The sequence below is a fragment of the Rhinatrema bivittatum genome, chromosome 4 (assembly GCF_901001135.1).
Source record: "Rhinatrema bivittatum chromosome 4, aRhiBiv1.1, whole genome shotgun sequence".
NCBI lineage: Eukaryota > Metazoa > Chordata > Amphibia > Gymnophiona > Rhinatrematidae > Rhinatrema > Rhinatrema bivittatum.
The window spans coordinates 117,671,173-117,696,757 of record NC_042618.1 but is presented as its reverse complement, the minus strand read 5'-3'; the positions used below and the strand labels follow the sequence as shown (position 1 = coordinate 117,696,757).

The 25,585-nt window shown below is 41.7% G+C and overlaps 1 protein-coding gene across 9 annotated transcripts in view; it reads left to right on the top strand.

Moving 5' to 3' along the window:
* The window catches only part of PCNX1 (pecanex 1), a 380,420-nt gene that overhangs the window by 62,701 nt on the left and 292,134 nt on the right, over nt 1–25,585 (top strand). For all 9 annotated transcript variants that reach the window (XR_003856303.1, XM_029598749.1, XM_029598753.1 and 6 more), the window contains exons 2-3: nt 2,308–2,516; nt 7,988–8,093. Coding sequence is in view for 8 of the 9 variants with exons in the window: in XM_029598749.1 (XP_029454609.1) it covers nt 2,308–2,516; nt 7,988–8,093 (315 nt within the window). In the remaining variant the exon portion in view is untranslated. The remainder of the gene's footprint in view (nt 1–2,307; nt 2,517–7,987; nt 8,094–25,585) is intronic.

Here is a 25,585-nt window from a genome sequence, read left to right as displayed (position 1 = left end):
ACTATGTCCCTGAAGGTCTCATCAATGTACCTCTCTGTCTGCCTCAGCTCCTCCAAGTCTGCTACTCTAGCCTCCAGAGATCGGACTCATTCCCTGAGAGCCAGGAGCTCTTTGCACCGAGTGCACACATACAATCTCTCACTGGCAGGTAAAAAATCATACATGTGACACTCAATGCAAAAGACTGGAAAGCCCCCCTCTTGCTGCTGGACTGCTGCCTTCATCTTCATTTTATTGAATTCCTAGTTAAGTTTAGGGTACTAAGATAATTGGAATTAGAGAACTTTAAATTTACAGGTGAATTTACTAATTAATCAGCTAGTGTCCTACAAGGGGATGATTAAACTCCTTCGGCCCCTTCCTTACCAAAATAGGTCAGAATCCCTGGTGCCTAATTGCCCCCCCCCCCCCCCCCCCCAATCTCTTATCAAAAAGAACCTGCTGGTCTCTAGAACCTGCTGGTCTCTAGAACCTCCCATCCTGTATTTCAAATTAGAATCATTGGGGTAGTGGAGGCCCAGAGCACCCCCTAGCTTTGAACTCAGTTAATGCATTTTCCCAATGGTACCAACCAACCATTGCCCTGGGATTTTTTTTGACACATTTAAGGAAGGGGGGTTTCGAGCTATATGACCCTTTAAAATGATAGTGGGCCCATATGAAGCAAGCTGCCATCTCACATTTTTGTGACGTCTGATCCAATAGATTAGGAAGGATAGTTGTAAAACAAACTCCGTCCAGTTGGCTGGCAGATTGTACAGACTCTACAAATTCTAGCTCTTGCCCTTTGGCAACTGAATAACACTGTAGAGGACAGAGGTGAGAGACTGGAGCAGGAAGCACACACGATGGAGCATGGCAAAGAAATCATTGTGCTCCAGCCTCCCCTCTCCCTCTCCCTCTCCCTCCCCCTCCTGACCTGACACTGCTGCTGGTTGTTGCAGAGACACAAGTGAGGGCTGGAGCACAGGTATCAAAGGGTTTTCTCTGCTCCCGTGCCTATGAGGAAAGAAGTGATGGTCAGACAGATGCGGACAGGGTGGGAGGATAGAGAAAGATACTGGTGGGGATAAGGTGCGAGGATTGAGAGAGACTGGTAGAGACAGTGGGGGAATTGAGAGAGAGAGAATGGTGGGAGGATAGAGAGACAAGTGGAGTAATTGAGAGAGATGCTGGGGGAGACATGGTGGGGAGTTGAGAGAGACTGGGAGCAGGTTAAGAGGATTGAAAGATTCTGGATGTGGGGTACCAGGGTGGAAAAATGGCAAGAAACTTGTGATGGGATTAAGAGAAACTAGTGGGAACAGAATGAGATTGAGAGGCTGGTGGGCACAGGATTGGGAGATTGAGAAAGGGAGAGATACTGTTGGAAAGGGGGGCCTCCGCTCTCCCCTCCCCCACAGCCCCTTGTTTAAAAACATGAGGCTTTTTGATACCTTGTATCCAAATTTCTTGGCTCTTGGTGCATGAGATGTTGGCTACCTCTAGTACAGAGTATTGTTACATGCTGGCTGGTTTGCAGTTTGTAAACTCTGTCAAGACTCGGGTGAGAGTCATGATGACTTCAGTGGCTCATTGTGGTGCCACTTCTATTGAAAATGTTTGCAAAGCTACTATTTAGTCATCTATTCACATTTTCACATCTCACTACTGTTTGGACAGCATGTCTTGAGGAAGCAGTAACTTTGGACAAGCAGTTCTGCGCAGCCTGTTCGTCCAGTAGTGGGGGCTAGGTTGTCTTAAGTGCTTCCACTATACAATTCTCAGCTTGGGATTCCCCCTGCATAATGGCTAATTCTTGTCTACTTCTCAATGGAGAAAGCGAGTTGACTTACTGTAAATGGGGTTCTCTGTAGACCACAAGCTGAGTCATATTTGATACCTGCCCGCATTCCTGGAGAGTTGACTACCTCGCTAAATCTTAAAACTTTGCAGAGCATGCAGTATCTGATTAGCATCTGTGCTAAGATGAGTTACTGTGGCTCCTATATATATGATATGTATGTAGATTTATTATATGTTTGTGTGTTAATTATTTAATGCATCTACCTGTGTAAATAAGCTGTGGAAGAGACTGAGGGGCTCACAAGGCAGTGCATGCATGGGAACTCCCGCACATGTTCAATAAAGTCTTCACTGAGCTCTGACAGCTGGGTTCATGTTGGTGCCGTCAGGTGACATCACCCACACTTTCTATGGCTAATTCATCTTGCTGTCTATGGAGAACCCTGTTTACAGATGAGAAAACTTGCTTTCGCTGCTTGTTTTCTTTTGTTAATTGTGATTATTTTTCTTTTACCTTTTAAGGCCCTTCCATCTTCCATGGTGATAGTGGCCATCTACTGCCCGGTGGTAGCTGCCATCTTTATTGCTCTGAAGATGGTGAACTACCGATTACACAGAGCCCTGGATGAGGGAGAGATCGTGGAGAGAAGTGCTAGTGAACTAACCGATCGAGGAACCAAAACGGAGCAAAGCGATGGTTCAGCCAGGAGAGAGGACAGCAGTGGGCCCAGGTAAAAGCTCTGGGAGCTAGCTAAATATGCCAACATGACTTCAGAAACCAGATTACTACATGAAGTTGCTCTGCTTAAGATCAGAGATACGTTTGTTCAGAATTTTATTTCTAGCTCTCATTTTTTAAATTTGCAGTAGGCTCTTTTAGCTTTTATGCATTGATTTACACTTTTCTAAATATGAAGGATTCAGACTACGGAGAAACAAAATTGGGCAGAATCTGTCTATTAATAAAAATTGCTTCTGACATAGGCCCTTCATAAGAACATAAGAAATTGCCATACTGGGTCAGACCAAGGGTCCATCAAGCCCAGCATCCTGTTTCCAACAGTGGCCAATCCAGGCCATAAGAACCTGGCAAGTACCCAAAAACTAAGTCTATTCCATGTAACCATTGCATTGTAGGGCCATATTGCCCTTCGATGATTGGCATTGTAGGGCCATACATTTAGTAAAATAATTTTAAGAGGGAAAAAAAGGAAGCACATTAGTCACTACATGTTGTGAGTAGTTTCACTCCCCTTCCCCTTTAACTTTGAATCCTTTTATGAAGTTAAGATTTACAACCGATTAACCTTCCCTATCACTCAAAATGACTGAGCAAATAACCTCAGTTTAAGATGCCCTTTTTGGTTACCACAGCTATTTTATCTAATGCCATCAAAAGACCAAAGTCTAATTTCCTGCTACAGTGCTACATTTCAAATGTAATTATCCTCTTCTGCTTTCATTTTTAATTAGACTTAGCTGGAAACTAAATGAGTTTAACGATCATTTTTACTTCTTACAGAGACAGCTGCAGTCTTCAGTGTTTGACAAAGGAAAAGGAAATATTTCTCTTTCCACTCAGTAGCTTTCATGTTAGCCAGGCATTTAAATATAGTGCCTGAAATGGGGGTGTTTGAGTAAAGGATGTCTAAAACCTGATGTGAGGGAAGGATTATGGGATCTGAAAGAGCTGCATATGCTTTTCTAATATATTCTTTCCTCCTTGTCCACCTTGGATTTTCAAAAAAACATGCTGCCTGAGGAGGTGTGCGGAATGAATTTTTCAGAAACTCGGATTGTTAAATACATTCTTTCATTTCATCCTGCTGCATCAGTCCAGTGAGTCCTTACGGAGTTATGTCCCCCTATCAGCAGATGGAGGCAGAGCACGATACTTTCTCTGTGACATCGCCACTACATATAGGTGATGCAGCATTAAGAAACCCCAGTATACTCTGCCTTCAGCAGATGGTAGGACTCTTTGTGCAGCAGGATCCATCAGAGGACTAGTGTGCTGTGGACCAGGCCTCTGGTTCTGCCAGGAGAGTGAGTCCATTCCTGTAGCTCCCAGTTCCAGAGGGGACGTGATAGAGCCTTGGGGGGGAAGGGGGGGCATGAGGGGAATTTCAGTAGCTCTGTGTATTAAATAAAAAAAGAAAAAAAAAGCTGAAAGGATCTTTGGATTCACAGCAGGAGAGAATCTTTCAGCCTCTTACTCCCCCTCACTCCCCTTGCTTTGGTTACTTGCCTGTCTGACTCTTTAAATTCTTTCTGAAAAAAAAAAAAGACCGAGGGAAAGCAGCTCTGAACTGAGTGCTCGGGCTTCTCCAGTGGCTCTTCAGGTTTCTGACAGACCTGACTGCAGTTTTCTATCCATGGGGCAAATGTGCTGGGGGGGGGGGAGGGGGTGGAAGGATGTTCAGTTCTGGCATCAGGATCGCTGTGCAATTGGTTTGGAATGGGGCCAGCATGGATACATCTGAACTCTCTCAGCGCTGTACTGCATGCAGCTCCTGGCATTAAGGTTTAGGGATGTGAATCGTTTTTCTGACTATTGAAAATATCAGAAGATATTTTCAAACTCGTCAATTCGGGGGGGGGGGGGTCCCCCCCCGAACCCGATAGAAAAACCCCATGAAATTTTTCATGGGGTTCTCTTATCGTTTTGGAGGGGGGAGGCAGGAAGAAAGGGCAATTAAAAATAAACCCCAAACCCACCCCGATCATTTAAATGTAATCCTTTCGCATCCCCCCCCCCCCCCAATTTTTAAAGTACCTGGTGGTCCAGCGGGGGTCCCGGGAGCGATCTCACTAATCAAAATGGCGCCGATGGCCCTTTGCCCTTAGGATGTGACAGGGTATCCGTGCCATTGGCCGGCTCCTGTCACATGGTAGGAGCACGGGCTCGGATACCCTGTTACATGCTAAGGGCAAAGGGCCATCAGTGCCATTTTGATTAGTGGCAGCCGACTGCCCAAGCACGGGAGATCGCTCTCGGGACCCCCGCTGGACCACCAGGCACTTTAAAACTGGGGAGGGGGTCGGGAGGGTAGGAGATGCGAAAGGATTAAATTTAAAGGGTCAGGGTGGGTTTTTTTTTTTCGGTACGACACAACCGATTAAAACGGGTAAGAATCGCGGGAACAGAACTTTGCAGGCTCCTCTGCTGTCTCGGTGCTCACCTTAATCTCAGGATTATGAAGTCTCTCTTTCGTTGCCTTCTGGTGTATGCTTCCTCAGGATCTGATTCCTCAGGATCTGGGTTAAGTCTGACGACTGGCTTGGAATCTTAGCCATGACAGGTACGAGTTTGCACGATTGGAGACTCCATTGTCTAGAGCAGGTGGTCCAGGGGATCTGGACTCCAGCGGAGGCATCCTGGTCCATCATTCATCTGGAAATCAGAGTGATGTCTTGCTCTGTCATGTGCTCCCTCTGATTAAAGGGAAAGTGGTATGGGTGTTGTCCGACAATGTGACAATAGTTGCCTACATGAACAAGCAAGGTAGTACTAGGAGTTGGGGAGAGTTGATGGGGACAAATCTCTCTTCCCTTGGGTGGAGGAAAATCTGAAACTTTTTGGTGGCCCACATTGCAGGCCAGGAGAAAACCTGCTTGCACAATCTAAGCAGAAACCTATTTAGAACTAGGAGTTGAACCATAATGCATTTTATTGCATTGTTTGTAGGTAGAGTCTTCCTCATATGAATCTGATGGCTACTCACAAGAAGGCTCAGGTGCACTGGTTCATTAATCATCAGAGTTTAGTTTTGAGGGCATAGATGCTTTGGTGCAGCCCTTGTCAAAGGAGGATCCTCTCTTGGTCTTTCTTCCTTGGCCACTAATAAGCAGAGTGGTATGCAGTGTTAAGGGTGAAAGTGTTCGGGTGATCCTCATGGCACTAGATTGGCCCCAAAGACCGTGGTTTGCAGATCTGGTCAGGCTTCAAGTTGAACCTCCCCTCCATTTACTGGATGTTTGGGGACTATCCCTCTCCATTCTCTCTTTTGGTTTGGCTCTTATAAGAGTCTCACTTGTGGAAGAAAGGTTATTCTTCCTCGGTGATATCCACTTTGTTGAAAGCTCATAAGTCTTCCATGTCTCTGGCTTACATCCAAATCTGGTGCATTTTTTTGCTTTCTGCAAGGCTCACATGGCTTCTCCCTGGAATGCTGATCCTTTGTATATTTTAGCCCTTCTTCAGTCAGGATTAGAGAAGGGCTTAGCTGTGAATTCTCTGAAGGTGCAGGTTGTGGCTATTTCCTCTTACAGAGGCAAGGTTCGGGTTTCAGTAGCAGCTCATCCGGATGTGGTTCATTTTCTCCATGAAGTTAAGATATTGCATGCACCTTTTAGACACTTGAGTCCCTTGGTGGAATCTCAGTCTGGTACATAAGATGTTTGTTTTGGCTCTTTGAACCTCTGATTCACACTTCTTTGAAGGACCTTAATCTGAAATCTGTATTTTGGTGGCGATTTGTTCTGATCGATGTATCTCTGAGATTCAGGCTTTGTCCTAAAGGGATCCTTTTTTGGTCACTTAAGATTTATTTTCCTTTTTACCTGTTTCCTCCTTTTTGCTTAAGGTGGTTTCAGTGTTCCATTTGAATCAATCAATCTATCATGCTTCTATTTTTCTCTAAGGGGAGAATAAGTCCCTAAAGTGTCTGGATGTCTACAGAGTTCTTTCAATACTTGGAGGCTACCAAATCTTTTTAGGATGGACAGATTTTGTCTTGTTTGGTCCATGTAGAGATGAGGTGGCCTCTAAGCCTACCTTAGCCAGTTAGATTAGACATGCCTGTTGTCTGTATGTAAATGTTGCTGAACAGATGTTGTTGCTCATCTTCTTTTTTTTTTTTCCTGTCTGTCATGTCCTCGCCTCTCTTTTATCCCTTATCTACAGGGGTCCTTGAGAAGGTAGAATTTGAAGGTTTGTTCTCTCCAGACATGTTTTATATTTTGAAATTTTTTGCTAACAGTTTTGCTCTAAATGCTTTGTCATGGTTATACTGGAGTTTCTCGGTGTTGCTCCACCTATACATAGTGGTGGTCAATGTTCTTTTCAAGGAGTGATTAGGTGTGCAAATTTTTTTTCATGTCGGTAACAATTTTTGAACACCTGATTTAGCATTGCATTTCTGCATTTAGAACAAAGAAAAATTTGTGATTGACCATGTAAAACTTGTGAGCAACATTCTGAAATGTAAGAGTGATTGCTCCCACGCTCAGTTTGGAGGGAGCTATGATGGCAGTGGTGATGTCATAAAAGTCTTGTGCTTTGCCTCCATTTGCTGGTAGGGGGACATAACCTATCTGTAGGGACATTGGACTGGTGTAGCAGGATTCATGGAAAAGAAATTAACAGGTAAGGAAAATGTCTCCTGTTGGGAGAGAAGGCATGATATAAAGAAAAATTATTCTTGTCTTTAAAGATTATGTGCTCCAATTCCTACAATTCCCTTCTGCTAGCCATTGCAAGTCAGGCATCGTTCCTTCACTTGGTTATAAATTTGATTTATAGATGTTCAGGATCTATGTCGTCAAGATGTTTTCAGTATGCCCATTGGAACAGTCTATGAGGTCTGAGATCATGTGGCACACACTAAAAAAAAAAAAAATAAAAAAAAATGGCAACCTAGTTCTGCATCATCGCCAGAATCAGCAGACTGCATTCCTTTATTTAATTTTTTATTTTATTTTACATAGACCATCAATCTAGGCACTTAACAGTATATTGCTGAATGCAACACTCCTGCTACACCTTACACTCTTGTGCAAAATGCTGTGGACCCTAGGCTAAAAATATACAGATAGCTACAGAAGAGCGGATGAGATTTTAAAGGGAAAATGTCCAATAATAGACCTTAATCACACTCACTTTAAGTATCCCTACTTGGATACAAATTGTATGAAGATGATTTTGTGTTCTAACTGAATTGTTCTTAAGCATTGTGTTTTCCTTTTAATTTGTGCTGCATATCACCAGCTGACCCAAACAAACTGGTTTTCAGGTTCCAATTTTTTTTTTATCACAAATATTTCATCATTTCTTGATTTTTGAGGTATACTCGAAAGAAATTGCATCCAATATCATAAACTTAAGCATTAAAAAATACAAGAAAAAGGAGGCGGCAGTGGAGCATTGGGCTTCTTTCCTTGGTATACGTTTATTACAGTGATCCCTGTGCTTGTTTTTTAGTGACCCTGGAGGAGGGATTGAGTTGTCAGAGTTCATTCGAGAGGCTACTCCTCCTGTTGGCTGCAGTTCACGTAATTCATATGCTGGTGTGGATCCAAACAACCAAGTAGGGATCTCTGTTCTTACTGAAATTTTATAGCAAACAATTTAGCAGCTTTCTTCCCAGTTCCTTTATAAGCTCCAAACACAGACACATGGGCAAACAAGCAGTAGTTGTACTAAACAGTTTGCTGATTGAATTTGTGTTCAATTTGTAAAAATGAAGAAAAATGTGCTTTTTTTTTTTCCCCTCCCTATCCTTTGTCCCTCTACACCACTAATCTTCTTTTCTGATTGTTGCTGTAAGTCAAGTTTCAGATTTGAAGCTATTAATGGGCATGGTTTTAAAATCCTGAACAGTCTATTGGTGAAAAAGTTTTACATTTTATTTGTTTTCAAATTTATTTGTATCTCTGATAAGACTACGAAATGGTATACAGAAAAACATAAAATAGAAACGATCAAATCACTTCAAAGAATAAAAATGTAACTTCAAAAATATATCAATGGAATGCATTCCATAATAAAGAACATGCTCATGAGGAAGCTCTTCTTAACCAGCTATAACTTTAAACAAAATTTGTTGCGATAAATTCAAAGATCGTGGAGTTTGGTGTAAAGCAGGGTTAGGTAACTCTGGTCTTTGAGTACCATAAATAGGTCTGGTTTTCAAGATATCCATAATGAATGTGCATGAGATACATTTGCATGCACTGCTACTGTATACAAATTTCTCATGAATTTGCATTTTAGATATCCTGAAAACCAGACCTGTTGCACTCCAGGACCAGAGTCTCTTACCCCTAGTATAAACAAATGTTATCTTCGAGATAAGGAGCACAGTTATGTGAAATCAGATGTAAAGAGCATAACAATGTAAAATCTATTCTTTGTGTAATGGGAAGCCAGTGGAGAGTCTTGAGTAATGGATGAATATGTTCATAACTTTTAGAACCAGTAAGGCGAGCAGCGATATTTAATAGCATCTTGACTCTGAGTTCTCAGGATGTCAGATTTAATAATGCATTGCAATATGTATGTGTTGACATAAGCTTGCATTGGCTCCCAGTTATCATGTCAAATATAAAACCAAATGTGTACTACACAAAATCATCTATGGAGAACAAGTAGACTGGTTGAATGTGGCCATCCGCCTGCACACACCACAAAAAAACCTAAGATCTGCAAATAAAGGCCTTTTAACCATCCCTTCAGTGCACTCTGCCCATTTAACCCAAGTAAGAGAGCCATTTTGTTGGCGGGTCCCAAGCTTTGGAACACCTTACCCACTGACTTAAGGCTACAACCAAATATATAAACATTTTAAAAAGACCTAAAAACCTGGTCATTTGGCAAAGCCTATGAAGAACACGACTGACACAAGACTATGCAACTTATTTTCTTTACTGTTTTCCCTTTTATTTCATCATTTTATTAGGATGTAAAGTTTTTTTAGTTTGATCTTATAGGTTTTTAGTTTATTTATTTTATCTATCATTTGATTTTATTTCAGTTGGATTGAATTCTATTTTAGGTTTCTATACTTTTATTGTTCTCTGTATTTCTATTTCAATTGTGTAAAACTGTTTGATGGTACATCTGAACGACTGTATACAAAAATCTATAAATAAAGTAGGTACAAGTCATTCTCTGATTGCCCAAAGATAACTAACATTACATAACTGAAAGAAGCATGCTTTAACTGTGGCTCTCATGTTCTGTGAAGTTAATCTAAAGTCCAACCAAAGTCCTAAAATTTTAATCTCTGATTTTGGGAGGTCATCTGAATCTCAAGTTGAATACGAAGACATTTGAGCCATAATAGTTCAGTTTTATCATGGTTTAATTTTATTTTACTGACATCCCTTGCTCAACCTCTTGAAGACAATGATTTATCTATTGTCTCATCTCGATTCTTTACCTAAATAATTTATTTGGATGTCATCTGCATATATAACAGGAAACTAGAAACATTTTCTATTTTGTGCCTTATAGACTTTCTAACTGCAGCCCAGGCTGCTGTTACTGTTTTTTCATGCAGCCTTATCTTTGCCAACAAGCAAGCATGAGGAATTAGCCATTATGTGTGGGTGATGTCATCCGACAGCACCAACATGGACCCAGCTCAGAACTCTGTAAAAGATTGTACTGAGCATGCGTGAGGGTTCTCGCATGCATGCTGCCTCATGAGCCTTTCAATTTTTCTTTGTCTGAGCTACCACACAGACATGTCCCAGGCTTTTTGTTCAACATTTTAGGGCCTTGTACCCTCTGCACTATTTTTTTTTTTTTTTGCTGCTGACTTGGCAGCCCATCAACACAACTTTTCAGTTCTACAGAAAAAAAAAAGATAGAAGCTGGCAGTCAGCAGCTTCAAGAGCTGTGTTTGCAGACACTGGATAGCCACTATAAACACTCGAGTTGTTATGCTCTCTAGGCTCTCTCCTTCAACTGTTATATCTGTGGTCGGATATTTCCCAAGAAACTTTAACACTGCACCTGGAAGAAAAGAGCCCTGAGGAAGAGTAGGAGCCCTAAGCCTTGAAACGTGGCTGAATAGTAGGGGGCCTCTCCTCATCTAGGAGTGAGGCATCAGACTCACAATGCAGGTAGTAGAAATGGGATTCCCATTTTTGATCCTGTAAGCATGGAAAAGCTCATTTCACCCCCATATGGCGCTGATTCCTGGATCCTCCTCAGGTCAGGAGTCAAATGGGGTGCAGATACCTGCGATGCTGGGTGAAGTGCCAAGAAGAATGCCCAAGTGACAAAAGGGACCCCCTTTAGGGCAGTCTGTCTTGGAGCCGAAGAGAAGATAAGTATCATTTATTTATTTTATTTTATTCATTCTTAAGCGCTCACTCGGGGACAACCCTACTGGTGCAGTGTACACCAGTTTGTTTATTCTTGTCGTAGTATGTATTATTTTAATCAACCAGTTCACAATGTACAGAATAAATACAACAAATTAAAGTCAAAATAAAACCTAAAAACAAAAACCTACCAATGACTACTGCTACTTATTACCTTTAGCCTTAGTATGGAAATAACCAAGATTTCACCTTTTTTCTGAAAGGCCAAATAATTTGGCTCCATCCTTAACTCCCTTGGTGCTGAGTTCAAAATTCAGGACCTATAATTGCAAAAATCCTTTTCCTGATTGAGCTCATAGCTACTATTCTAACTGATGGAAGAACAAATTGAATCTCAGATACTGAGTGGTGAATCCTCCTTGGCTTTAAAATCTTCACCAGCTGTTGCAAATATTTCACTCCCTGCTCTTTAACCATTTTGTACATTAAGCTCATGATTTTATACTGTATTCTTTTTTGGACAGGGAGCCAATACATTTGTTTTAATAACTGAATAGCACTGACTTTCTATGGGTATCCATAAATCAACCTTGCTGCCATGTTTTTCATGGCCTACAGCCTGCGAATACATTTAACCGGCAATCCCACCAACAGCCCATTACAATAATGTAAGCCAAAAAATAGATTGAATAACTAGTTGAAGACTGGTTGAGACAAACCCCTGAAGCTCTTCAACAGCTTTAGTTTGAAAAAAAACTTGCTGTCCTACCACAGAAAAATGAACATCAATTCTTCATTGATCATCACAAACCACCTTCAGATTCCTCACTTTTACACTAGTACTCAATTCTGTCCCTTCTATCTTTAACTTCATTGGGATTCTCATAATAACTTCTACCTCGATATGTAACCACTCTATCTTCCCTATATCCAAAATTCAGTGGTTTTTACCTCTTAACGGAAAATGCAAGGCTAGACTCAGGGAGAATGTTTCTAGCTCTTCCTTACCTAGCCTGGTTCAACCAAAGATCGAGGAGTTCCTTGGTGCGATGCCAGTCTCTGCTCCCAATGAGATGGCTGCTGCAGAGAAGGATGTGGAGCCAGAAGCCCTCTTTGCTGGCCAACTAGATCTTCCTTAGTCCAGGAGCACCGGTAGCGCACTCTCCTCCAAAGCCTGAAATTCTGGTTCCAGTGATGACTTTGGAGAATGTCTGTGGGAGTTTTTCGGGATCGGGTGTCCAGTGAGAGGCTGTCGGGGAAGCTGATATTTCATCTGAGATATTGGCGGGAGAAGACTTCCATTTTAGGGGGCCTTAGTGTGATCTCTTCCATGACTGCTGATATGAAGCAGTCACTCGCTGCTGGGTGAGGCACGATCTCTCTCCGGACTGATGGAGATGAAGCAACTGCCCAGGTTGGTAAACTTAAACTATCCAAACCTGCTACCATTACCTTAGATGTACTTTGGAATTCTTTGATTATTCTGGACACATCTATATCTATACTTACATCGATGGTTTTGGAAACGAATAATGCTCTTAAGCAGAATTAATCTATTTTGTGAGCTCAAGAGACTAAGATTTTAAATATAGATTCCTGACTAACTACTGTGGAAAAAGCTCACTAGCACCTGATTCAGTCTGGCTTAATATATTCTTAAAAAGGTTGAGAACCATGAGAACACTTTACGTTCTTTAAACCTGAGGGTCCTTAACTTTCCAATAATTAAAGAGCTTGCTCCTGCAGAATTATTTAGGAACTATGTCTCAATCCTCAAAATTGTGGATATTGCTATACCTGTAATAACTAAGGCTTATTTTTTGCCTAAAGTACAGTCTGTGAGGAACCTCGAGGTGATAACTTCTCCTCTGGAACATCGTTGGACTGACAGACTTTCTTCAAAATTCTCAAGGAGTTGAAATTACACCCTGAGAGATGTTAGCCACCTTTGCTTTTTCTTCTGATAGAGATAATGTGTTACGTTTTTTTCTTTTGCAATCGTTCTTCATTATTCTATGGCCAAAAGATTTGGGTTTACCCTGACTTAAGGGTTACCCAACTCCATCGGAAGAAATTTCTTTCAATGTGCTCTGAGGTACAATCTAAGGGGGGTTATTTCATACTTCACTATCTTTGTAAATGCCTGGTTAGATATAATAATGCTAATTATATATTTTTTTTGAACCATCTCAAATACGGGCACTGTTAGATTCTCCATTGTAGTCGACCCAGTGTATATAATGTAACTGGTGTTTTTCTCAGGTTTTTTTTTCCCAATTACCTGATTATTCCACTTGATTTTCCCTTGCCCCCTTTCTTTTCTTGAAACTAATGGGGTTGTATGTTTATTTCCTAAAAGACATTGTAAGTTTATTATTTCTCCTTTTCTTTTTGTATACCCCATTTTCCAAACAAGGTGTTCCTTGTAAACGTTTTTGAAATTGCATAAAATAATTTTTTTTAAGTGGTTTCTACAAAAGTATTGAGAAAGCATTAAGTTCTTATTAATCCTATCCATTGCATTATTTGGATTTTGTCCAGCTGGAAAGATTAGCTGCATATCATCAGCATAAAGCAATCCTGTAAACCCAAGCACTCTAACAGAAACATCCAGTAGGTACATAAAAAAGTTAAATAGTAGGAGGGTACATGAGGAACCCTGTAACACCTCACAAACAAACTACTCGGGAGCAAGAACCTCCTTAACGCTAAGGCAGGAAATAGCCTCATTGATGCAGGTCTATGGTGCCAGTTTTTGTGTTTTTGTTTTTTTCCTGGGCCCATGTCCTTGGTATGGAGCTCGCACTCAAAAACACTGCAAACTCACTTGGCATGACAGGCCAGGTTGCTGGCAGTTGTAGCAAAGCTGAGCACTTTGGAACATAAGCTCAGAAGTCTCACCACTGCATCAAGAGCACAGCATCCATGGATCAGGGTGCTGTTTAGAAAGTTTTGACACAACTGGCATATGGAGCACCTCTGAGCTGGCTTCTGCCATGGCAGAGACAACTACCACAACACAGAGTTCTGCCATGGCTGTAAAGACAGCTCTTAGAGATGATCAACCAATCTAGATTTTTGAAGAGCAGGTCATCTTCCTACTTCAGAGCAGAGGGTGTCTCAGCCCATGGGGATCCAGCTGTTAGAGATGGTGAAGAATTTCTCCTGTCCAAGATGGACAAAATGTTTCTGCATAGTGAGGCGACTAAAAGTACTATACTGGTATATTCCCTTCCTCAATAGCTTCCAGAGTTGAGTCGTTCCTGCTGTAAAGTAGATGATTCTACTCCTCCAGAGTAATCTCTTCCATGATTCAGAAGTGGATGGAGTTAACTCCTGTTCAGTCTGAGTTTTTACCAGATATTTATCCGACAAAGGCAGGAATCTCTTCCTGCTTATCCTCTTTTGGGGTCTCAGCTTAGTGTTCCCCCATGGTTAGGAGAGAGAGATTCTATTGGAATTCCTTCAGATCTCTTCAGACTTATCACAGCATATTCCTCCTTCAAAAGATCTCTGCTACTCAGGTTCATGGATAAACTGGCATCAGTGTTAGGAAAGAAAAGGACCTGACGTCTTCAGGTTTCTTCGAATGCCAGCAGATTCTGCAGTTATCCCAATTCAAGCTCCTTAAAGACAGCCAAATCAGAAGGCAGAGACTGACTTATTGCCTGCCAGGGGCCTGGAAACTGGATCTAAAATATAGCATCCAAGCTTCCCCTGGTTTTGGGTTGTCTGTAAGATCATAAGTTGCCATACTGGGTCAGTCAAGTTGAGCATCCTGTTTTGAACAGTGGCCAATTCAGATTACAAGTATCTGGCAGGTACCCAAACATTAAATAGATCCCATGCCAATAATAGCAGTGTCTATTCCCTAAGTCAGCTTGATTAATAAGTTTATGGACTTCTTCAGGAACTTAGCCAAACCTTTTTTCAACCTCTGACAACGAATTCCAGAGCTTAATTGTGCATTGAGTGAGAATTTTTTCTCAGATTTGTTTAAAATGTACTACTTGCTAACTTCATGGAGTGCCTCCTTGTCCTTCTGTTAACTGAAAGAGTAAATAACCAATTCACATTTACCTGTTCTAGTCCTCTCATTTTATAGACCCTATCAAATCCCCTTTAGCTATCTCTTCTCGAAGCTGAACAGCCCTAACCTCTTTAACCTTTCCTCACAAGGGAGCCGTGCCATCCCTTTTATCATTCTGTCACCTTTCTCTGTACCTTCTCCAGTGCAACTATATCTTTTTTTGAGGTACGGTGACTAGAACTTCACACAGTATTTAAGGTGCGGTCTCGCCATCGAGCGATACAGAGGCATTAAACTGTGAGCCACTTCGGGCTAACACATTAATAGCCTATAAATGCAAATAAATAAATTGACATTCTCTGTTTTATTCACTATTCCCTTCCTAATAATTCCCAACATTGTTGCTTTTTTGACCACCATAGCACACTAAGCCAATGATATCAATGTATTTTCCACTATGAATCCTAGATCTTTTTCCTGAGTGGCAACTCCTAATGTAGAACCTAAAATCATGTAACTACAGCAAGGGTTATTTTTCCCTTTAAATTTCATCTACCATTTTAGACCAGCGATTCTCAACCAGTGTGTCGCCACGCACAGGTGTGTCGTGTGCTATTCGCCGCTGGCGGGGGCCGAAGAAAGGAAGACTGCCGCCGGAGACCAGGCTGTCGGGGCCGAAGAAAAGAAGAGTGGTGCTGCTAGCCACCGCCGGAAACCAGGCCAGCGGGGCTGAAGAAAAGACCGGCACCGTCTGTGGAGACCAGGCTGTCGTGCTGATGATGAACTGTTCAGCTGGGGGCCTTTATGTGTGTGTATTTGAAATCGGAAGGGTGCTTCGGTGTGTATGTGAGAAAAGGAATGGTGCTTCTGTGTATGGGTAGTGAGTATGTGAGAAAGGAAGGGTGCTTCTGTGTGCGTAGGTGGTGAGTATGTGAGAAAGGAAGGGTGCTTCTGTATGTGTGGTGTATGTGAGGGTGCTTGTGTGAGATTGAGTCTGTAAGTGAGATAGAGAACATGAGTGTGATTGAGAGCTTGTGTGTAAGTAAGAGAGCGAGAGCATTGTATGATTGAGAGAGATTGGTCAGAGAGATAACGTGTGTGTGTGTGTGTGTTTGTGTAGACTCTCTGGTTGTGGTCCCTAAGGAAGAGGACAATGAGAATAGCTTCGGCAGCTACTGCTGCTTCTGATTTGGCCTGCAAGGGAAAGGAGTAGGAGAACTGTTGGAGAGGGTAAGTAAAGGTGGCTTTTTAAGTTCATTTTTCTTGATTGACTACCATTTTAATTATTGGGTAGTATGTGATGTTTGCTGTTTTAAAGTATGTTATCGGTGTTTGAAGAGTTTTTAATTGTTAGATCTGTTCATCAACTGTTTTGAAACATTTTTTCATATAGTTTTACAATTATTTCTGTGTGGGAATCTATAACAGCTTGGCTTTTTCTGTTTTCTTAAAGGGAGGTGTATTGGTGTTTAGGGCCTGGTTTAATATTTGTAGTGTTGCTTTTTTATAGGTAGGGTTGTTCCATTTGAGTGCTTGCCATAATGCAGGTGTAACTTTGTGCGGATTAGTTTGTGCATTATTGCAGATCCTGGGACTTTGTTAGGTGCTGTATCTCGGCTTCCATTTCTCCAGCTTTGCTCTGCATGCGGAGTGGCTTTTTTGGGTTTTCATTCCAGTTTGTCTCCATATTTGTAATTTGGTCTTTCTGTATTTGGTGAAGGTTAATCTTGTGTGTGTGACCGAGGTGAGATATTTAACTAGCATGTAGGCACATAAAATACCTCATTTTATTTGTTGTGTTTTCTCAATTGGACATGCATTGGTGGTGAACTGCTGTAGAGGTAGTAGAGGGAGTTTGTGTTGCTGTTATTGAGAACACCAGGATATCTTTTTGTATGGTGAGTTGTACAGGGAATATTCTAGTTCTGCTTTATTCCCATTACTGAGGGTCAGGGGTGGGGGTGGGTTAGCCCTGTGACTGTCATGTGTTCAGTGTCTCGCATGTGAGAACCATCTATCATGTGTGTCCCGACAGAAAAAAGGTTGAGAACCACTGATTTAGACGACACTCTTCCAGTTTTGCAAGGTGGTCCTGCAATTTATCACAATCTGCATGTGATTTAACTACCCTGAATAATTTTGTCTTCTGAAAATTTGATCACTTCACTCTTCATATCCCTTTCCAGATCATTTGTAAATATATTGAAAGGCACTGGTCCAAGTACAGATCCCTGAGGTACTCCACTGTTTACCCTTATCCATTGAGAAAACTGACCATTTAATCCTACTGTTTCCTGTCTTTTAACCAGTTTGCAATCCATGAAAGGATATTGCCTCCCATCCCATGACTCTTTAGTTTTCTTATTTCCTCGCATGAGGGACTTTGTCAAACGCCTTTTGAAAATCCAAATGCACTACATCTACTGATTTACTTTTATTCACATGTTTATTAACCCCTTCAAACAAATGTAGCAGATTTGTGAGGCAAGACATCCCTTGGGTAAATCCATGCTGGCTGTGTCTCACTAAACCTTGTCTATATGTTATGTTTTGTTCTTTAGAATAGTTTCCACTATTTTGCCCGGCACTAAAAGCAGGCTCACTGGTCTATAGTTTCCCGGATCATCTCTGGAGCCCTTTTTAAATATCTGCATTACATTGGCCACCCTCCAGTTTTCAGGTACATTGGACGATTTTAATGATAAGTTACAAATTTTTACTATTAGTTCTGAAATTTCAAATGTGAGTTCTTTCAGAATCCTGAGGTAGCTACCATCTGGTCCAGGTGATTTAAGAACATAAGAAAATGACATACTGGGTCAGACCAAGGGTCCATCAAGCCCAGCATCCTGTTTCCAACAGTGGCCAATCCAGGCCATAAGAACCTGGCAAGTACCCAAAAACTAAGTCTATTCCATGTTACCATTGCTAATGGCAGTGGCTATTCTCTAAGTGAACTTAATAGCAGGTAATGGACTTCTCCTCCAAGAACTTATCCAATCCTTTTTTATACACCGCTATACTAACTGCACTAACCACATCCTCTGGCAACAAATTCCAGAGTTTAATTGTGCGTTGAGTAAAAAAGAACTTTCTCCAATTAGTTTTAAATGTGCCCCATGCTAACTTCATGGAGTGCCCCCTAGTCTTTCTACTATCCGAAAGAGTAAATAACTGATTCACATCTACCTGTTTTAGACCTCTCATGATTTTAAACATCTCTATCATATCCCCCCTCAGCCGTCTCTTCTCCAAGCTGAAAAGTCCTAACCTCTTTAGTCTTTCCTCATAGGGGAGCTGTTCCATTCCCCTTATTTTGGTAGCCCTTCTCTGTACCTTCTCCATCGCAATTATATTTGTTTTGAGATGCGGCGACCAGAATTGTACACGGTATTCAAGGTGCGGTCTCACCATGGAGCGATACAGAGGCATTATGACATTTTCCATTTTATTCACCATTCCCTTTCTAATAATTCCCAACATTCTGTTTGCTTTTTTGACTGCCGCAGCACACTGAACCGACGATTTCAATGTGTTATCCACTATGACGCCTAGATCTTTCTTGGGTTGTAGCACCTAATATGGAACCCAACATTGTGTAATTATAGCATGGGTTATTTTTCCCTATATGCATCACCTTGCACTTATCCACATTAAATTTCATCTGCCATTTGGATGCCCAGTTTTCCAGTCTCACAAGGTCTTCCTGCAATTTATCACAATCTGCTTGTGATTTAACTACTCTGAACAATTTTGTGTCATCTGCAAATTTGATTCTCACTCGTCGTATTTCTTTCCAGATCATTTATAAATATATTGAAAAGTAAGGGTCCCAATACACATCCCTGAGGCACTTCACTGTCCACTCTCTTCCACTGAGAAAATTGTCCATTTAATCCTACTCTGTTTCCTGTCTTTTAGCCAGTTTGCAATCCACGAAAGGACATCAGCACCTATCCCATGACTTTTTACTTTTCCTAGAAGCCTCTCATGAGGAACTTTGTCAAACGCCTTCTGAAAATCCAACTATACTACATCTACCGGTTCACCTTTATCCATGTGTTTATTAACTCCTTCAAAAAAGTGAAGCAGATTTGTGAGGCAAGACTTGCCCTGGGGAAAGCCATGCTGACTTTGTTCCATTAAACCATGTCTTTCTATATGTTCTGTGATTTTGATGTTTAGAATACTTTGCACTATTTTTCCTGGCACTGAAGTCAGGCTAACTGGTCTGTAGTTTCCTGGATCGCCCCTGGAGCCCTTTTTTAAATATTGGGGTTACATTTGCTCTCCTCCAGTCTTCAGGTACAATGGATGATTTTAATGTTAGGTTACAAATTTTTACTAATAGGTCTGAAATTTCATTTTTTAATTCCTTCAGAACTCTGGGGTGTATACCATCCGGTCCAGGTGATTTACTACTCTTCAGTTTGGTACTCTTCAATTTGTCAATCTGACCTACTATATCTTCTAGTTCACTGTGATTTGGTTCACTTCATCTGAATCATCATCCTTGAAAAAGAGTCTCCAGAACTGGTATCTCCCCAACATCCTCGTTAGTAAACACAGAAGTAAACACGGAAACAATTATTACATCACTCAATAGTGGTGGAGTTGAATTTTGAAATATGCTAAGTGCATTTGTGGCTACTTCTGAATGCCTCCTGGGAAAGACAGAAAGGTGTTGAACATGTTTAAGAAGGGAATAGGTCTTCCAGGGATTCATACTGAGTGCCTGGATTGCAGCTCATCAACTCTGTGGTACTGCATGAATGTGTGCAAGAGCTAAAGCCTGTGATGGCTTTGACAGACCTGGCGCAGGCAGACCTTTGTTGAGCAGTTGAAGAATGTAAGAAGCACCTTATGATACTGTGTGCAGGATGTTGCCTACTTCTGTAGGAACCTGGTGGCTCATATATTTGTGAGTGAGTTGCCTATGGAAAAAACATGCATGATAGTCTTGCGGATGTATTCTGTACTGAAGACAATTTATTTGGGGATAGTTAGAGATGATGGGGCTGATTAAAGATCATCAATCTCTCTTGCAATCACTGTCAGCTGTGGAAGGGGACCAGTCATCTCCTGCCCCATGCCAGGTTTTTTTGCTACTAGCATCCATTCTTCCAGAGGCTCCCATTGTGCTCTTTTCAGCTTCAGTGAGCTCCACCCACAAGCCACGGGCCAGTATTTGACAACTTGAAGGCCTGCCTTCTTCCATTCCTCCTCCAGTGAGGGAAGGGTTCAGGCCGCCTTCCTGGATTGGCAGTGTATCACAGAGGACTGATGGGTCCTGAAAAATGTGGAATATTGCTACTGATTGCATTTCTCTTGCCCTCCTCACTCTTACAGGATTTCAGCCTTTAGTGCACTGACTCTTCTCAATATGGTCAAATGCAACTGGAAGTGGAGTTTCTCCTTTAGGCAGAAAGTAGTCTAACTTCTTTCTAATCTGGAGTGTGGCCAGAGTTCCTCTTCCAGGTATTTCCAGATTCCCTAAGAAGCTAGGGAGTTTACAATCTGTCTTGGACTTGTGGAGGTCAAACAAGTTTATTTGTTCTGGAGAAGTTCAAGATAAAATCTCTTCAAGGGATTGAATGTTTTTTGTGGACCTGAAGGACATTTATACACAAGGTAATTGCTTAGGTTCATAATGAGATACATACTACTATTACAAGGTGCTTCCTTTTGGACTCTGTCGCCCTGTGAGTATTCACAAAAAGCCTTGCAGTAGTGGCAGTGCAGCTTCATTTGCAAAGTGTGTCTCTGTTCCCATATCTGGGCAACTGACTTGGTATGATGGGTCCATCCCTATCTGGAGTTCTGGAATTTCTTGAGAAGAGCATATTGCTCCTCCAGTCCTTTGGGGTCAACCTTGCCAAATCAAACCTGGTTCCCACTCAAATAATTCAATTTGAATTATAGGAGCCTGGATAGACTTGCTGCAGGAGAAAGCGTTTCTCCCACCAAAAGTTCCACATTGTTGTTGGGCCTGGTAAGATCTCTCCTTCAACAGGACAGAGTGTTAGCAAATTCAGTTCTTGTCCTCCTCAGACTCATGGCTGTTGCAGTGCATGTGGTTCCTCTGAGTCGTCTGCACATGTGGGACCTTCAAAGACAGATCAGTTTTTTCAGGCCTTATCCCACCAAATTTCAGTGATCGCCCCCCCCCCCCCCCCCCGAGCATCCCTTCAGTGGTGGATGAATCTGGAAGTTTTAAAGGTGAGCCTCTTTTTGTACATTCCAGTCACGTGACTCTTCCAGTGCCTCCACTAAGGGGTAGGGGATGCACATTTTTGCGGTGTCTACCCAAGGATTGTGATCCAGGGTGGAGAATTATATGCAAATCAACACGTGGAGCTACATGCCATCTGCTGTGCTTAGAGGGCTTTCTCTCACCTTCTTTCAGAAAAGATAATCTTGATCCCATATGGACAACAAAGTTACAATGTTCTTCATAAACAAGCAGGGAGATATGGGCTCTTACACTCTCTGCCAGGAGGCCCTCTGAGTTTGGTCATAGGTAAGCTCATCACATTGCCCTTTTCCAAGCTACCTACCTGCCAGGAATCCAAAACCCATTGGTAGATTTTATAAGCAGAATGCTATAGCTACACAAGTAGTCCTTTGATCAAGGAGTCGAGGATGACTTGTTCAGTCATTGAGGAAAGCTGATCAACCTGTTAATGTCCGAAAATGAGAGAGATTGAGAAGTTCTGCACCATGCATCCGAGCAGCTACAGATCAGCTCTCGCTGCTTTTTTGCTAGACTGCTCTATGTGTAACAGCTAATTGCCAGGAGGAGACATTAACTTTGGACAAACAGTTCTGCGCAGCCTGTTAACCCAGAGGTCCACTCTCATCTTGCTGTGGCCATTTGTCTAAGTATTTGCTACACTATAGAACCTTCAGTTTGGGACTTGCAGGATGGCTAATTCATGCCGTCTTGTCGTCCAGAAGGTCGTTCGGGAGAAGGTGAGGAAAATCCTCATAGGCTAAGCATGACCACAGCAAATGTGATATCCATATCTAGTCCCTGCAATTTAGTCTCCAATTCCATTGGGAAAATCTCACACGCTTATCACACAGGAGGAAGGCATGCTCTACCACCCCATCCTGCCATCACTGGCTGTCATGGTATGGATGTTGAGTTCCTGGTAGGCTCCCTTCGTTTTCCTCTCCAGCGGTGAAGTATATTCAGATTTCCACTAGGAAACCTTTGATCAGAAGATCCTATGGTTTCAAATAGAAAAGGTTCTCGATTTGGTATAGGGCCAGCTAGCTGGATCTCTTCTCGGTGGACTTGAAGTTTTTCAGGGCCATCACTTTGGCACAAAGAATAAGTGAACTACAGGCTTTCGTTTCATAATCACCATTCCTTTAGTTTTTACCTAATAAGGTAGTTTCACGGACTAAGTTACTTCCAAAAATGGTGTATGCGTTCCACATTAATCATGTTCTTTCCAAGGCCGCAAGTACAATCAGGAGAATGGGCTCTTCACTGCTTGGACGGTAAGAGAGGCCTGAAGTATTACCTAAAGAGGACTTAACCCTCACTATCAAGCTTCTCAACTGTATATGTCTTTTGATTCCAATAGACTAGGAAGGGCAGTTGCCAAACAAACTGTCTAATTGTTTAGTGTACAGTAAACTCCTGGGGGAATTCTGCGCACAAAAACTAATTGTGCATACTTAATATTGATCAAAATAACACAATTTACATGACAGTTTTTAAGTAATTACATTTTAAATTAATACAGAAAAGCATTATTACTTAAAGATGAAGAATTTTAAATATTTTGAGCAGAATTTCCCTAGAAATTCACTGGAAGAGTGTCCCTTCCACACTCTTTCTCCCTTCTCCTCTGGCCACTTTGCCCTCTCAGGCCCCAACTCCTCCACCTGTCAGTATCTCTCTCCTCCACCTGTAGGCTCAACCCCTTCCACTCTATCGCCACTCTCGGAGTTTGTCCCCATTCTCAGTACTGCCCCTCACACATGCTCCCTCTCACTCACACACACACACACACGCTCCCTCTCTCTAGTGCACGTGCACACATCCTCATACAGGCTCCCTCACACTCTCTCGTGTACACACACATATATATACTGGGTCCTTCTGTCTTGCATACACCGTCACACAGGAGTGGAGTGTGTCCCACGGCATGCTGGGGCTTTCATCTCAGTTAACGGTGCGCGTTCCAATTGCGGCATGCTGGGGTCCCCTCTGCCATTTTCTATGTATAATTTGGCAGTTCTGCGCAGGGAGGAATTCTGTGCTCCTCAGTAGCGCAGAATTCTCCCAGGACTAACAGTATAGTGTGTGGTTATGTGCTGCCTAGCTTACAAATTACTGTGACTGTTAAGGCTCAATAAGTGAGAACTATGGTAACTTTAGTGTCTGATCTCTGTGCCACTTCTATTGGAATAGGGAGTAGCAAGCTGAGAACCAGGGAAGCCAGGGTTCAAACCCCATTGCCATTCTTTGGGCAAGTCACTTCACCCTCCATTGCCTCAGGGACAAACTTCAGATTTTAAACTACTGCGTCCAAGCTGATTTACTAAGGCTTTTCTTCCATATACTGTTTATAGGAAAAATAGTTAGCATGAGGCCTTTAGATTGTAAGTCTTCTGGGGACTGAGAAATTCTTACTGTACTCAAATGTAACCCACCTTGCGCTATCAATGAAAAGGCATGAGCTAAATACATTAAAATAGATTTTTGCAAAGCTGCTATTTTGTTGTCTGTTCACACCTCCATGTCCTGCTACTGTCTGGAAATCATCTCTTGAGGAAATGGTAACTTTGGACAAGCAGTTCTGTGCAGCCTGTTCACCCAGTAGTCTAATTGCTGGAACTGGTTGTTTTTAAGTATTTACTGCGCTATTCAACCTTCAGCTTGGGACTTGCTAACATGGCTAATTCTTACTGCCTTGTCGATGGAGAAAGCAAGTTTTCTTAATTTTTAAGAGTTCTCCGTAGACAGCAGGTTGAATTAGCCATTCTTAATACCAGATCTCCTCTCTGGAGTGTAGACTATATCACAAAAGCTTAAACTCTGCAAGAGATCGAGAGGCTCACAAGGCAGTGTTGTGCACATAGGAATCCCTGTGCATGCTCAATAAATTCATTACTAAGCTTTGAGAGCTGGGTCCATGTCGGCGCTATCAGATACCACCCACGTGTAATGTCTACTTCATCCTGCTGTCTATAGAGAACCTTGCTTGCAGGTAAGCAAACTTCCTTTTCCTGTAATAAGTTTTGTGATAAATTTTCAGAGCTTGCCAATCTAAGTGCATGCTACATGCTTTTAAAACCTAAAGAAAAAGAGTCAGACTGAACCGAACTCTAGGTTCGGATCAGAAATGTAGATATAAAGACCTGTTGATCAAATAGAATCTAATCGCTATGGCTCAAATAGAAGGAGAATCTAAAAACTGTGTAGGACTATCTGATAGGTACTATATGAATAAGTACAGCAATAAAAAAAAAAAATTATAGTAAACTAGAAAATACTAAAAAAGTATACCATAGGAATGCCTTGCAATTTCATTTGTATGAAGTTGCACTAATATGACTTCCACAATCAACTTAGAAAGATGCTCTTAACCGAATTAATAGAATATGTGCAGCCATATTATGTTAAGAAGAAATTTAAAAAAAAATTGATATTTGATTAGGTGTGTGAGTCTAGGTGTACTATCCCAGTGATTCTAGAGTAAAAAATGGAAAAAATATTCACACAAGCCACACGATATGTAAAAATTAAATCCAATTGAAATAGCCATTGCCAAAAAATTTAAACCAACTTCTTTAAAAGTGTTTGACAAAAGATAGTCCTGAAAATACTACTGCAATGCACCACAAATCAAAAAGCAAACTAGAAAAGATCATTGGGTGAAAAATGTTTTGTACTTGCTCACATTGGGGCCGATGCAATAAAAAGCGCAGAAAGCTTGCATGGCGCCCACAAGGGCGGCGCCATGCTGTATTGTAATTAGGGGGTCGCATTAGCAAGGAGGCGCATGGGTTGCTTGCTCGACCATAGCGCCTCCTTGCTAATGCGACCCCCGTGGTTACCGGCATTCTGCCAGTTATGAACACAGACACCAATAAACTCGGCATCAGTTTTCATAATGCAGCCGGCCAGTTATGAAAACTGACACCGAGTTTATTGGTGTCTATCATAACTGACAGAACGCCGGTAACCGTGGGGTTGCACTAGCAAGGAGGCGCTACGGTCGAGCAAGCGTTAATATCTGAGCGATAAATGTGCATCTGAGACGCACATTTATTTTTTACCATTGAAGTGAACGAGTAATAGCCTCATTTACATGCATTTGTATGTGATGAGCGCTATCCCATTCACTCCACGTGGGACGCGTGTTAAATAGGTGCTAATCCCCCTATTGCATTAGGGGGTGGATTAGCGCCTATTTAACCCGCGTCTGACTGCGGGTTATACAGTGCGCACAGCTGAGTGCACTGTAATGCATCGGTCCCATTATTGCACTAACTTTAGGAATCTTTGTCTTTAGTTTTTTTTTTTGGGTTTTTTTTTCCTTACTTTAGGGTTTTCAGTGTTACAACAAAAAAAATCAGTGGGAAAATGTTTCCACTGATTTTTCTTCTGTTTAAAAGTAATTTTTCCATGGATTATTAAAATAAAATCTGAAAACAAAGATCCCTCACACATCACAAAAACCCTAAGATCTGCAA